The sequence below is a fragment of the Neopsephotus bourkii genome, unplaced genomic scaffold (genome assembly GCF_033783945.1).
Source record: "Neopsephotus bourkii isolate Nb327-2 ecotype Australia unplaced genomic scaffold, CSIRO-AGI_Nbou_v1 NB_867, whole genome shotgun sequence".
Lineage (NCBI taxonomy): Eukaryota > Metazoa > Chordata > Aves > Psittaciformes > Psittacidae > Neopsephotus > Neopsephotus bourkii.
In genome coordinates, this window is record NW_026901363.1 from 3,664,414 (window position 1) to 3,679,546 (window position 15,133).

A 15,133-nucleotide genomic window follows, 5' to 3' on the forward strand; every position below is an offset into this window, starting at 1 on the left:
AAGGCACGAAGCAAGCACCAATTTAGCCTACAAAGGAACTGGATAGAAACCCCATTCTTCACCATGCATCTGACATACTGTATGCTGTACTTTCGACTGGCTTCTTTCCAATAGAGGCTACAGAATTGCTCCAAGCCGTCAAAAACCATTCTACACGCAACCACAACGAGACTGCTGTCAGAGCCCAGCGCCTCCGTCTCGCCTAAGCCGCATGCGCAGCAACTGCCTATGAAGCCCGGAAAGCGGACGCCAGTTCCCCAGCAGAGGGACGCGGCCCAGGGGCTAGCGGGTGGCGCGCATGCGCGGGGCCGTGCAGGCTGCCCGGTTCCGGCGGGGCGGGGCGGGGCGGAGCGGAGCGGAGCGGAGCTGGAACGGTGGCGAGGCCCGGCTCGACTCGACTCGGTTCCTGTGGCGGCGTTAGCGCCATGCGCGCCTGGTAGAGGGCGGCGGAGTAGGGCGGGAGGGTTGAGCCGCAATGAACTTGCGTGGCTTGTTCCAGGACTTCAACCCCAGGTGAGGGCGGCCTGGGGCCGCGGCGCCTTTTCAGGGACCGTTCGGCAGCTGGTCCGTACAGTGGCAGGGCGGTACCTGGCCGCGTCCTCACAGCTCCCTGTCCCGGCGCAGCGGGTGGGAGGAGGCTCCGCTTCCCGTAGCCGGTAGCGGGACGTGCCCAGAAGTGGCGGCCCGGTGGGGCCCGAGCTGCCGCCGGGATGTGGGGGGGTGGGGCGTGTAGGACCGCCGGGGCTGACTCTGCACCTTCCCCGTTCAGGCCGAGCCGAGCAGTGCGGCGGGTTGCCTGGGGGGGAAGCCGGCTTCGCCAGTGTTAACCCGGTTCAGGGGTTCAGTGTGGATCGAACGCGCTGTGCCTGATCGGTTCCTTCCCAGCGGGTGCCGGTGCGTGCTTCCGTCAGGTGGCTGCGGGGCAGGTTCCAGCCGTTTCCTTCCGTCTATTACTGCTCCAAGTCTCATTCTGGGTTTTGATTTTTTCAACTCGGTGGTTTGGGATATAAAGCCTTATACTTGAAGGTAAAGCTGCCATACACTCTAGCACAGGCATGCAGCATCTGGTAAAGGCTCGGGTTTTGGAGTGATGAAGGCATTGCTTTTAACTGCCCTCATCTAGCCTCGGAGAACTGCAGAGGGTAAGCCTTCATGCTGGACTCAAACAGTGTGATAGTTGCAACAAGTTTGACTTCTGTCTTGCCAAGGAAATGCAGATACACATAATGCTAAAAGGAGCTGGGAGAATTAGTTCTACTTTACTGGGCTTGCCATTACTAGGTATTTCAGGGGTAAAGGCTGCAAGTAACTTGTGCATACTGAGAGTCCTGGGAAAAATCTTGTTTGTGAAAGAGGCCTCATGTCATTGCCACTGCAGAAAGCTGTGTTCAACCAGAGGTTGAAATAAACAGTTTAAGTATGTGTGATTGGAAGTAATGGAAGAGTAGGAACAGAAGTTCCAGAAGGTCATAAAGTTTTGGTATTGCAAAGTAATGCTTGCAGCTTTTTGGGGTGCCATCTAAATGCAGTCTGAACATTGTGTTTGTGCAGATAACTTCATCTTGAATGTTTTGATGTTTACTGGACCTCTCAGGGAGCAGCAGCATTTCACCACATGGCACTTTACTGCTCTTTTTTATTGAGCAGCAAGGGACAGTACAAATTACACAAATGCTGGATGCTGGAAAAGCATGGGTAGCCTGGGAAGTTGAGGGACCTCTCTGTTGTTGTGAGGAGTAACACTTGTATCATATCCTTCTATCCCAAGGTAGCTTCATCAAGCATGTGAGGAGATGCTGACACAATACAACTGCTTTTTCATATTAAGAAACAGCTGAGGCACTTGTTCTGAGACTGAGCAGCTGGATATCTGATGGAGGCAGTGCTGAGCTGATAAATGTTTAATTACTGGATGAGAGTGAAAGTAGGCAGTTTGAGTTGTGCTGTAGAAGTAAGGGTAGTATCCCCAACTATTGCTGCTTTACTCTATAGCAAGTATTTACTCTGTTCCTTAGGTTATCCATGTTTTAAAATACATCCAAGTACTTGACTGAAGTGATTGAAACAAAATTGTGTTTTCTAAAGCCATCTGTGAGCTTCTGGTGAAATGGGTGGGTGACTCTTTCCCTTCCTGTAGTGTGAGGAAATAATGTACTATTGTGATCATTTTGTCTGATTTTTGGTGGTACAAGCAGTTGCTATGCCACTGCTTTCAAGTGTTCCAAATACATTAATTTGTTCTTAGGTTGACTAGATTATAAAATATACCAACATAACTATTTGAAATGTGTAAGCACCATCTTCACTATTCTAGTTAAACTACACTCTACAATCACTAACTCTGTTAAAAGCTTAACCTGTTTTTTTTTTCCTATAATGTTGCTTTTTTCTAACTGAATGTAAAAATATTAAATAAAAGGATCTCTGAAGTCTGCCTTATTACAATACATAAGTTTCTAATTTTTAGTTTAAAGTAGTGTGGCAAAAATCACAAAAAATATGTAACTTGATTTTGAGCATCAAAACTGTCTGATTTGATTTGTATGAAAGAACACATTTTCTAAAAACATGTACAACTGGTGTTATTTCTGAGCCTCTAATAATCCAGCTCCTGTCTGGATCCTTGTGAGAGAGAACTATTTATAGATGTCCATTCATTAAGTTTGTCATACAAGAATGCTTTTAATGTGTTCTCTTGAAGCATTGGTTTTATAAGTGAAAGAGATGTCATATGCTGTATTTGTGATTAAATATTTGACTTCAGAATAGATTTGATTCTTTGCAAGAAGTTGGATGTTTGTTTTCTATTAGGAAATACCCTGATTATGTTTCAGCTGTGACTGATTTTCTATAAAGTTCATATGAAGTTGCTGCCTTAATTTCTGACTCTGGGGTTTTTGTTTGTCTGTTTAACAGCAAATTTCTTATTTACGCCTGCCTGCTGCTCTTTTCTGTGTTGCTGTCTCTACGCCTGGATGACAAAATTCAGTGGAGTTACTGGGCTGTATTTGCTCCAATATGGCTGTGGAAGTTAATGGTGATTGTTGGGGCCTCAGTGGGAACAGGAGTATGGGCCCGAAACCCACAGTATCGGTAAGTCAGGGATATCTTATTTTGCGAAAGGTTCTCTGTACACAATCAAATTCATCAGTAGTTCTTTTAACAATGTGAACTATACCATCCAGAGGGTTGCTATGTAAAATAATGGTAACCTATAGTGTATGCAAACAGTTTTATGCAGCAATAGATGGCTTAATTCTAGTTGCAACAGTTTATCACAAGCTTTAGCAATACTGTTTTTGAGAAGCTACAACTTCTCATGGAGTGTCTTTTTGCACTGTTCTGTTAGAACGTTGGGAATTCCTTGCTTTAGTATAAGCCATATACAAATAGGTATCTTCATATGCACTAGGAATATGCTATGTTTAATTGGATTAATTTTTAAATCCCTTTCCTGAAATGTACAATAGCCTGAAAGAGGTTTTTGCGTTGTTTTTTTTCTCCTTGGTGTGCTCAGAGAACATAAGGATGAATCTTCAGTGATTCTTGAATATGCTGTGAACATTGAGAATTTTTACAGATTTTAGTTGCGGTTTTAGAAGAAATATTGAAGTAGTTCAGTGCACTAAGATAGCCTACTACAAAGTAAGAGGTTTGTGGCAACAAATTCCGTAAATTCCTTTTCATTTTTGTCAAAGTTGTTTAACAGTGATATTTTTATTGTCAGTCTAATGTAGGATAACTTTCAGACCTTTAAATATATCAAGTGTTCATTCTTTCGGTAATCTGAGTAGGATGTGAATTTGAACATACTGGGGAAAGAAAAACTACCTTAAATGCAATAAATTCAGTCCTCTTTTCTATCTACAGTGAATACTAAATGAAAAAAAACTTTGTGCATGGGTCCTATTCTGATATACTGTATTGTGTGGTTCAGGTCTTGTTAACCCCTTCTGCTTCTGTAGGAAAAAAGTGTGGGTCCTCTGTGTGTTTTATTTTACTTTTTAGTAACAGATGATATTCTGTTGCAGTACACTGATTTTGATGAAGAAGGAAATTCTGGGGAAATATGTTAACTCAATAAAAGCTGGTGCAGGAACCAAACAGATAATTTTAGACTAAATGGATTTCCCAACAGCCTTCATGATGTCTGAGTGTTTATGCAGTAGCAAAGAAATCCTGGTTTTAATGCAGAGCTATGGAATATGTAGAAAATTTTAAACTTGTAAAAATCCCACTGTCTCCTTTGAGGAAAATCCTTTATCTGTGCGGCTTTATGGACAAGAAATCCTGTTGGGTCATCAGGAGTTCAGTTTAATAGCAGCTGTTTGGGCATATTCGTACATTTATTAAAAACAAGTCTTACTATCTGAAACGTAACCATTGTAAATGAGTGTCTTGGGATGCTTGCCGTATCGTATGCTTTCTTACTAACAAGTAAACTGAATGCTTTGTTATCCTCTCTTTAGAGCAGAAGGAGAAACCTGTGTAGAGTTCAAAGCAATGTTAATTGCAGTTGGCATCCATCTGCTGCTGCTGATGTTTGAAGTTCTGGTGTGTGACCGGATCGAAAGAGGAACCCATTTCTGGCTTCTGGTCTTCATGCCATTATTCTTCGTATCTCCAGTGTCAGTTGCAGCTTGTGTGTGGGGATTCCGACATGACAGGTCTCTGGAGGTAATGCTTTTTCTGTTGCTATAGTCATAGACTGGTTTGCCTTGGAAGGGATCTTAAACCTCATCCAGTTCCAACCCCCTACCATGAGCAGGGACACCTTCCACTAGAACAGGTTGTCAAAGCCCCATCCAACCTGGACTTTCATGTGTAGAATTTGTGGAAATGCAAGACTGTATCAATTTTGTTGCAGTTCATCTCTCAGTAAAGCATGAGATGGATGACTGCATCAGTTGAATTAATTGTTTGCACTGACCTGTGAACATGAAAAAGCCAGGATTGGTTAATACTGGTTTTCTCATCTCTTCTAGTTTGGTTTTTCTTGGGTATTTTTTTTTTTCCCTCAACTACCACTACCACCTTCTTTTTATTATGGTGTGTTAAAAGAACTCATACTCATGCAGTATGAACTCCTACTAGACACTTAAATGGAAATACCTGAAGAAAAAACCATTTATTGTAAACACTGTCCCTTGGCAGAATCAGGGTTGAAAATTTTTTACTATCCCAATCTGTGTGCTTAATTTTTAATTTCGGAATACAAATAGTAGGCATAAAGCAGTTGGGTTTTATTTTCTGCCTCTATTTTCTTTCTCCTCCAACTCACTCCTTTTGGTTTTGGAAGAACTTCACAAGGATTCTAACATCTCACCATTGTGGCATTTCACAATAAATGTAGAATTCTTATTGAATTGATACTTTTTTTAAAGGATTTTTTTTTTCTTTTTGCTATGCCCTCAAGCTCCTCAATTTTTATTTTTATTTTTTATTTCAAGACAATGTTTCTGTAACATTAGCATAAACCGAGTATCTCTGGAGAGAGAAACATTTCTGGTAGGTGATTGTTAGGACGGCTTGTAAACTGATAACTTAAATTGTTGATGTAAAAATACTGCAAATAGAATTTCATATAGCAGAGTTCTATTCAGTTAATCATTCCTTAAAGTAAAATTTGTGTAGAAGTACTTGCCTTCTCCTGGCTGATGCTTGGTTACTCACTGATTTACAGATGACTGCACAGCTGCTAAGTACTGGCATTAGAAAATGAAATCCACTCACCCCTAAAAGGCAGCAGCTGTCTCAGAGAAAATAAGTTACGCAGTTGAACTGTCAACTTTTTTTTTCTTTTACTAATTTGTCACATTTTCCTTTTTGACTCTGGGAAGATCTCATTACTTCCCTTTCATTTGCTAGAAACATAAGAGGGGCCTGTCTTTAATCGAGGATATTAATTCTTGGCAGGAGTAATTAGTGATTATTACTATTTTTGTAATTATTAAATCTGATCTATATTGTCTGCTTATTCCTACTCTGATTAGGTGATCAGTAAGTACATAGTGGTGTTTTATCTATAGATCATGATGGGCTCAGAAAAAGCTTTCCTTCATGTGTTACACTATTTTTATAGTCAGTAAAGTACCATTTATTTAAGGCGTAATGAATTCATTAAATTGTGAGCCTAGGTACTCCCAAAGAGTTTTAAATCCCAGGAAAGTTTTACCTTGGGAGACATCTGCCTCTACAGTTACTCTGTTGCAATCACAGCCTCCCAAATTTAGGGATGCTTAGTAATATCTAATGCAAATGTATGTTCCATATTACAGTGATAAACATGAAGTCAGAAAAATCCTTAGATTCTTTGTTATCTTGGAAATGGCTTTATCATGCTAAAGGTTAACTAATGTGTTTTCTTTTTCTAGCTGGAAATCTTGTGTTCAGTCAATATTCTACAGTTCATATTCATTGCACTGAGACTAGATGAGATCATCAGGTGGCCATGGCTTGTATGTAACAAGTGTTTTCTTCTTATCCTTGTTTAAATGCTGAATTTCATAAAGATACTTATTGTAGGGAACCGTTAATATATGATCATGGTCCATGATCACATTCTTGCTGGCTTAACAATCCTTCACTGAATGTTTGTCATTTCATTCAGTGGTCACGAGGAACAGGCTGTTCCTGGGGTATTTCATCCTTTGAGGGAGAGTGACATGCCATTAGCTGCAATTAATTGCTAATCAGTTGTTTAAAGAGAAATCCTAACCAGCAGTTTCCAGTGGGAACAGTAAAATAGTGATGAAAATGATCAGTGACTTAGAGAATGTGCTGGTAAATATGGTGTGATCAGTAATTAGGTTTATTTTCTCTGTCACATGCCTGTGAATCCACTAACAGTGCAAGTGGTCACTGTCAAAACTTCTGAGATCTTATGGGACAGTTCCTGTGCCTGTGTTTTTGTAAACTACCACAGAACTGGTAACCTGGCATGATTGTGATTGTCCTTTTTATTTTCCAAAAAACTAGGGAAAGGATCTAATTTAGAAACTGTTTCAATAAGGTGTCCAGTGTAGAGAATACGTGCTAAAATAATTTTTGAGTACTGTGATTCCATGTTAAATCACGGAAGTCTTATTAAAGTTGAACTACATTGACTCAATTTCAAATTGTTGCAGTTTGATGGGGTTTACAAAGCTGAGGAACCCCACAGAGCGATGTGGCTTGTAGCAGTGTACATGATTTGTGAAGCTTTTCTGTGAGAGATTTTATTATTTAAAGAGCATTACACTTAAATTCTTATTTCTTGTTTACACTTAGTATGTAGACTTGCTTTATGTAAAAAAAATCCCACACCTAAACCAAATCTAATGTGCTGCTTTCAAGGGGAAAACCAGTTGATTTCTTTTTCTTTCAGGTTGTTTGTGTTCCACTGTGGATCTTGATGTCCTTTCTATGTCTAGTAGTGCTCTATTACATTGTATGGTCCGTTCTGTTCTTGCGCTCTATGGATGTGATTGCTGAGCAAAGGAGGACACACATAACCATGGCTGTCAGCTGGATGACAATTGTAGTGCCCCTCCTCACATTTGAGGTAGGAAAGAGCATAATGAGTTTGCATCTTTCTAGAATGAGTGGTAATGTTGCTCTGCTTCTACTTGAAGTAACTAAAATGGGAATAGTGCTTTTAGTTTTGGAACAAAGTATTAACAGCAAATATGAAAGAAAACAAAGAATTCTATGTTTCTTCCAATTTTTTTGAGCAGAATATGCATCACAGTGGAACTGTAACTACATGTTTTTGTGGAGGCCATTTTTCTTCACAGATGTGTGAAGTTAGAGATCAGTGTATGTTTTAAGAAGCTTGAAAGCGGGTACTGCATTTCAACTGACATTGTATAATTTCTTTGTCATTTAGATCTTACTAGTACACAGACTGGATGGGCACAATTCTTTCTCTTTTATACCCATATTTGTTCCTCTCTGGCTTTCTCTGATAACTTTAATGGCAACAACATTTGGACAAAAAGGAGGAAATCACTGTAAGTATTTAAATATCACGGAAACAGACTGAAACTCAAGGCTTAATTTTATTAAGATTTTTATTATCGTAAAGTGGTTTTTTAATGTATATTTTCTCATGAAAGAACTGTATATGTTACTGTGGTTTCCAGGTGAATGTAAAAAGTTTTCAGTTTTTATAGTGCCTCTTGCTTTTATTTTCCTGATTCCTGTAAGCATAACTTGTGCTCAGATTCAACCTGAAGTCTCAATGGGATTTTAATTATAACTCAGCCTTTTATCCTTTCTTCTTTTCATGGGTTTCAGTCTCATGGGACCTGACTGGATCACTGTGCTCTGGGCTCTGAAAAATAGTGTTGCACCTACCATTTTTAATTAGCATTTGGTCTAGTATCCTGAATCAATATTTTCTTGTCTCTTTGGCCACACAATGCTCTATGCTGCTCAGTTGTAACTTCAGCTGCCTGAGTGGCCAGTGTAGCTTTATAGGCTTTTATTCCCATCACAGCCCACACTGTTGAAGGAAGTGTTTGCACTTTCAGCCATCTAATGTTACTGAACCAGTGCAGATGCTCTTCAGACCAACTTTCTCCATCCACATTGCAGTTCATATTCCTTGTTGACAAGACAATAAAATTTGTTAGGATTTTAAGAGTTGAACCAGCTGTGATATTACATAAACTTACTTCAGTTTTGGTCTGATTGTGAAATATACTGAGAATTTCTTTGGTCATGACTAATCTTATCTCCATGCATTTATTTTACTTTTATATTGTTTTATTTTTTATTGTTTTTATATTGCTTATATTGTATAGAAAACTGTCACTGGTGCTTTCTTTTTTTTCCCTCTTAATGCATGCCCTCAATTTATGGCCAGATTGGCCTTTTGGAGAGCCACATATCATTTATGTAGGGTTAATACATATTTACATAATTTTTTTAATAAGACTATTCACCTCAAGTGGGCCTCAGAAGACTTGCATGAAAATCTACCTTTTAAAATGCTAAATGAAATACATCGGTTGGCCATGAAGAATAATCTCTGCCAAAAGATGGGTTGTGTGCTGTCTTCCCTGGCAAATGCTTTTTGTTCAGTGTGAAAGATCTGACTTGGGGAGGCTGTTCCTCCTAGCACTGACCTTTGGTATTGGTTACTAGAGGAGTGCCACCTACTGAACTACAAGTACCACTTACTTAGATACTCTTTCCACGTCTTTGCATATCGCAAAATCTGTAACAAACACAGAATGTGTACTAGTTTATAACCTAGCGCGGGTAATGCCAAGGATGTATGTAAGACTCCTGGCATCCCATTATAGTTGGCTAACAACAAAAATATTTGTGGAATACCAAATACATATATTTACTACTGTGTTTGCCTATAACCTGTATGTATCAAAGTTGGCATGGATGTCTCCTATGTGGCACCAATTACTTTGGTCAAGCAATTTGCTTTTGTGTTCTCTGTGTACTGATGTGACCTGACACTGCTTAACAGTTGAAATGAAATGGATTCTTGCTGTAATTTATACATATAGATGCACATACAGAGATATGCATGCACAGACATGCAGAGGCATGCAAATATACACATTCCGTATGTCTACCTGTGTGTGTATAATCTGAACTAAGTAACACACTGCTAAGCAGCACTAACAAATTTTATATTGCTTATGCAAGTAGTCAAAGAGAACTGAAACAAGATTGCATATTCTGCTCACCCTGTTCTGCAGTGTGAAACAATTTTATTTATTTATTTTAGGGTGGTTTGGAATTCGCAAAGACTTCTGCCAGTTCCTGCTTGAAATTTTCCCATTCTTACGAGAATATGGAAATATTTCTTACGATCTTCATCATGAAGACAATGAGGAAACAGAAGAAACACCACTACCTGAACCACCAAAAATTGCACCCATGTTTCGAAAAAAGACTGGGGTGGTCATCACACAAAGTCCAGGGAAATATGTCATTCCACCTCCCAAGTTAAACATTGACATGCCAGATTAAGATGAGGGAAGCATAGTGAACTTGAACTGGGAATCAGCAGAACACATGTATTTCATCTCATGCCTTGTCCCGATTACTTTAAAATAGGTATTGCTGAATCAGCACTTGAATTACAGAGTCGGAGATCCTAAAGATAATCTGAGTTTTTCCAGAGATACGTGGTGGTATCATCTGTGCAGTTTCCTGATGGGCTGGTTGCACGGTTGCCTGTATAGTATTTATATGAACATTTTAGTAGTGTAATATATTGTTTAAAAGTCTTGTGTACAGTATAAGTATTATCTAAAAGTATTTTTTTAAAAACCCTGTATGAAATGCCTATGATATTTGACGCGTCTTTTAGGTTCTAAAGATACACTTGATTTCCATGTCTGTTTTAAGTGCTTTGGGTATGCCTTAGTACAGTACCTCTTTACTACTTCTGTTCAGCAACAATCATTGTCTTAACCAGAGAGGCTCAGGAGTGTTGCATTTCTCAGGCAAAACTGGAAAGCTTTTTTAGGGAGGAAGTAGAATGTACAGCAGCTTCCATGATGGTTTCAAGTCAGCTATGTGAATTTTTATGTATTTCAACCTTTGCACTGGCTTAGGAGTTAAACGCTACTTTTGTTGCTTTTCCAGTTTCATGTTGTAATTGTTGCTGAGCAGTGCCTATACTATTTTCCTATTAGACTGCTTGTTAATAAGCTGTTCCCTCTTGCATTGTGTATGCATTCTATGCCAGAAACATTAGTTGTAGGTTTTACAGATGTTGGCTAGCTGGTATAAATATCATGGCTTGCTCTTCATTACCAACTTTGTGTTGGAGTCAGTGATTAAACTTTTCAAGTTAGGAACTTTGTTGGTGTTGGTATAGCATTTTTCTTGTTTCAAGAAACAGCCATTGACTGATTGTTTTGGACTTCTCCATGCTTTAAACAAAGTCTTTGGAACCTACACTGCAGTATCTTATAAAAACAGATGTCTGATATTCCCACATCCTTGCAGCTGCTCTTTGCGTTCAGGTGAACCCACAGTTTAGGTAGCTTAAATACCATGGATAGAGTTTCCTTAGCATGGCAATGAGACAACAGCAAAGAATGTATGGACCTTTCTGCACGTGTGAAAGGTGTTTTTGTGGTTTAATGCCAGTCAGCAGCTAAGTACCATGCAGCTGCTCATTCAGATCCTGCACCATCCTAGTCCTTGGTGGGATAAGGAGAACTGAGATAAAGTGAAATCCATGCACTGAAATGAGTTTAATAGTTGAAATAAAGTAAGACATTATAATAATTATAATGAAAAGAGAGATAACAAAACGAGAGGAAAAAAATAGTAAGTGCTGCTCAGTACAACTGCTCACCACCCGGGGCAGCTGCTGCTCTGTCTGTGCCAAGGCCAGCTCAGGGACAAACTCCACTGTGGCACCATGGCTTGACTTGCACTTGTGCAATGGCTTTGGGCCCTAACCCAGGACAAGCAAGGTACCTCCCACAGCTCTTCAGAAGCTGCATAGTTCAAGGGAATAGAGTCTCCTACATATTCCAATAAACTATCCAAATACAAAGCCTCTGCCAGTTGTCCTGTCGTTATACCTATGCCTGGCCTTGGGCCTTGATCCAGAAAGTAAAAAAAAAATTGTAAATTTTGAAAAACTCAAGTGCCAAAATTAGTGACTTCTATTTGTTTGTCTCTACAGTAGTTACAGATGTATACAGAAAATACAAGTATTTTCCATCTTAAATGAGAGAAAGAAATAATAGCTTCCTTTAATTTTGTACAGGTACCTTCTAATGAAGAGCTTCCTACAGAGGCTGTCAGGTCACAGAGCCTGCAGCCTGCTTCCCCCATCATATGCACACATAATATTCCTAACCTGTGAATAAGGAAAATCTGCTCCTAAAGGTAGGGTTAGGAGTAGGCTGTCAGACAGATGTCTTAACAAAGGCAGCCTGCTTTCAAGCACCATTTTTTCTGGAGGGTCTTACAAACTTTTCCTCATATACAGAGATATAATATGGTTGTATTTACATTTGAAATTGACACAAAATACATCAACCATATATCTTTAAAAAATGGCAGTTACTTATGTAGGAAGAATCTAGGAAACCATCAATGATTTCCAGTGATGGTCATAAAAATTACATTTTGTTTATTCTGCCTCAAAAGGGCAGTTCTTCAAATGTATTTGCTATTTCAAACAATTAGTTTTGAACCCTAAACTCACTGGTATTCAAGATGCTGACTTGTGAATTACAAGTTACCTGGTCTAGTGGAAAGTGCCTCTGCCCAGGGGGTTGGAACTAGAAGATCTTCAAAGTCCCTTCCAACCCAAAACATTCTATCATTCTAAGTTTGCATTTAGGCAGGAAAACTAATAGTAAGGGGCAACACCTACAGTTCTGCAGGGATCAGTTCCTCAGCGATGTCCACCTGCCACACACCTTGTACCCCTCTGGCAGGAATTGGTTCCAGAAGCCATCTTGCATTTAAAACAACAGTCAAGTATTTCTGTTCTAGATTATTGAGGACAGCTTTCTTTTCCAGCTCCAGAATCTCTTCAGGAGGCAAGTTTTCTGGACATAACTATGTCTCTCCAACGTCAATCCTGTATTATAAAATCAAAATACAAAATCGGTTGGTTGATCTCCTGGAGGAAAGTTTTCCAAAAGTAACCACCTCATTTGTTACCAGAACACAGCGTGAAGCATACACATCTCAAACCACTGTCATCCACTGCAGAAGGTGGCCTGTGTGACTGAACTTAGGCTGGTGAATTACAGTTGAAGTGTGGAGTTACAACACTCACATCTCAGTGATACAGAACTCTGTTAGACACTGGTACACTAAGGAAGTGTACCAGCTGCTACCAAAACTCCTCAGCTACCTTTGGCCTTGAAACAGCTTCATTAGAAATAAAACTCTGCTCCTACCAGGACACCATTAGCATTTTAAAATCATTAAACTATATGAAAATTCCTACTCTCTGGAACCCTTTTAATGTCATGAAAGGGAATTTCTATATTGCTTAATGGTTAAAATAAGATCAAAGAAGCTTTGATGCCTACTCCACAATTTAGCATGCAATTTATGTCAAGGTTACAAATTGCACATTATGTAGTAGTTAACAGTTTTCAGCACTAGAACAGAAACAATTTTTCAGTGTATGTGATAGTAATTTGTTGTGCAGGAATAGCTGAAAATGTTGAGATGCTGAAGATAAATGTTGAAGATAGATGGTGTAACAAAAGATAGCTACAAGAGAGGAAAATGAGTGGTGGATAAAAGCTTTGTAAGCACATAGTACAGCAACATGGGTTGTATTTCAGCACATTAGAAGCAAAAAAACACCATCCTAACTTGTTAACAAACTTCACTGCTCAAATAACAAGAGCAATGGCACATTTGTAGAACTGAAATTTATTTATGTAATAGTCATAACATGAAATCACTGCAAGATGGTGATCTCACTTGACTAACAGTACTGTAAAATGGTTTCAGCAAGTCTATCTAAGCTCAAAATGCAAGAAGTGTGAAACTGACATTTACTATCACGAAACAAGGTAATACACAACCCACATTATACTATCTTACTGCCTGATGAGTTAGCAGAAACCCAATTTTATTTCTTGCATACACTTTATAGAGTTGTAGCCTAAAGTTTTTAGTTGACTGAATGTGTGTTAAAAACTGAGGCCTGACTAAAATTCTTTATCTCAGAGATCAAACATACTTTTCACATTTCCAACACAATGGAAAAGAATAAATTCTATTCGCAACTTCCCTCACCGACCTCAGTTTACAGTCATGAGGAATTGAAATAGCCCCCCAGTTACAACACAGGTGCCACTCCCTCAACCTAAGTGTTAATGACACGTTTTAACGACAACAGCTGTGTCAAGTCCATTTGTACTTGACTGAATGTTAACAGATTGAAAGCTTGCTTGGAAAACAGTCCAAGCAATACTGCCAGTTGCTCACCTGCGATAACTCCTCTGCCACACCTTTCCCCTTTATCCAACAAGTCTTGCACTTGTTGCGGTGTCATACCAAACCTATTTGAAAGAACTGCTCCCCATGTTTCATCTTCCCAGTCTTTAACAGCTATAGGAATAGCAATGGTGCAGCCCTTGTACTTTGCTAGCAAAGGACGCCAACGGGTCTCCACTGTTTTGACTTTAAAACTAATTCTGCATAGGGCTGTCGGAAGGAAAGGCAACCAAATTTCATCGTTCTCTTTGCATCAGAACCCATTGATTCCCTATAAACAACACACCTGAGGTTAGTGTTTGAAACGTGCGTAGGACCGTGTCAAACCAAGACATACCCGCCCAGCAGCTCCCCCAAGCACCCGGACGCACCGCACTGCTTCCCGGGGCCGCGCTGCCCGCTTCGCACCGCCGGAAACAGTCTCGGGCCTGGGCGGAGGCCCCTGCAACAACGGAGCTTCGCTACCCGGGCAGGCCCCGCAGCTGCGCTCGGAAAGTGGCGACTCCCGGCGCCGGAAGGGGTTTAAAAGCCAAGAGCCGTCAGGGGAATGGGGTATTCCGCAAGCGAGAGGGTTTGCGTTCTGGTTGTTTACGCCGGCTTTAGTGACATGGAGGCCCTGGGGCTGTCTTCTACCGTGCGCTTCCAGCTCCGCCTCGTTCCTTCCGTTCGCCTGGCACTGGCAGGCCGCGCTCGGTGATGCAGTGGGAAAGTGGGTGACGAGGGGCATACGGCCCTGCTGCTGCCACCGCTGCCTGCGTTGCCGCCTGCGCCCTCAGATCCCGGACTGGTTTCGGTCTCTCGGCAGCACGTCACCCTCGGCTGGTGCCTGTGCGTGTGAAGGGAGGCCGGCTGCTGGCCACGCGTGTTCACCTTCCTTCGTGTTTTGTTGGTTATCCCACAAAAGCGGAGGCTGCTTCACCCTCCTCTGGGTAAGAAGGGAGCTGAAGCGGCCCCTGATTGCACCCGGGAGCGCCCGCTGCTGGGGCTGGCTGTGGCACTCGGCCCTGGAAACGGGCTGTCTGCCGGCACCCCCGTCAGAGACCTGTGGCGAAGTGGCAGCAGGAGCCCCGCAGAACGCCCTGCCCGGCTGCCGTGTGCGCAGCTGGGGGGCCGTGCAAAGTGTTCTCCTTCAGGTTGCTGAGAAGCTCACGTGTCAGCTGGTGCCGTTTGGAATGTAGGTCTGATG

At 40.9% G+C, this 15,133-nt stretch overlaps 2 protein-coding genes across 2 annotated transcripts; one reads left to right on the plus strand and one right to left on the minus strand.

Annotated features, from left to right (window-relative positions):
- The first annotated feature begins 350 nt into the window (after positions 1 to 350).
- TMEM185A (transmembrane protein 185A) lies at positions 351 to 10,954 on the plus strand. The gene is made up of 7 exons (XM_061356783.1): positions 351 to 513; positions 2,917 to 3,093; positions 4,470 to 4,677; positions 6,375 to 6,458; positions 7,367 to 7,543; positions 7,868 to 7,991; positions 9,734 to 10,954. Exons 1-7 carry the CDS (start codon positions 476 to 478, stop codon positions 9,976 to 9,978), a joined length of 1,053 nt encoding a protein of 350 aa, XP_061212767.1. The 5' UTR covers positions 351 to 475; the 3' UTR covers positions 9,979 to 10,954.
- A 1,013-nt stretch (positions 10,955 to 11,967) lies between these two features.
- EOLA1 (endothelium and lymphocyte associated ASCH domain 1) lies at positions 11,968 to 14,875 on the minus strand. The gene is given in 4 exon segments (XM_061356784.1): positions 11,968 to 12,565; positions 13,935 to 14,136; positions 14,139 to 14,218; positions 14,818 to 14,875. Coding segments are annotated over 3 exon segments (489 nt in total). The 5' UTR covers positions 14,212 to 14,218; positions 14,818 to 14,875; the 3' UTR covers positions 11,968 to 12,351.
- Positions 14,876 to 15,133: the final 258 nt, after the last annotated feature.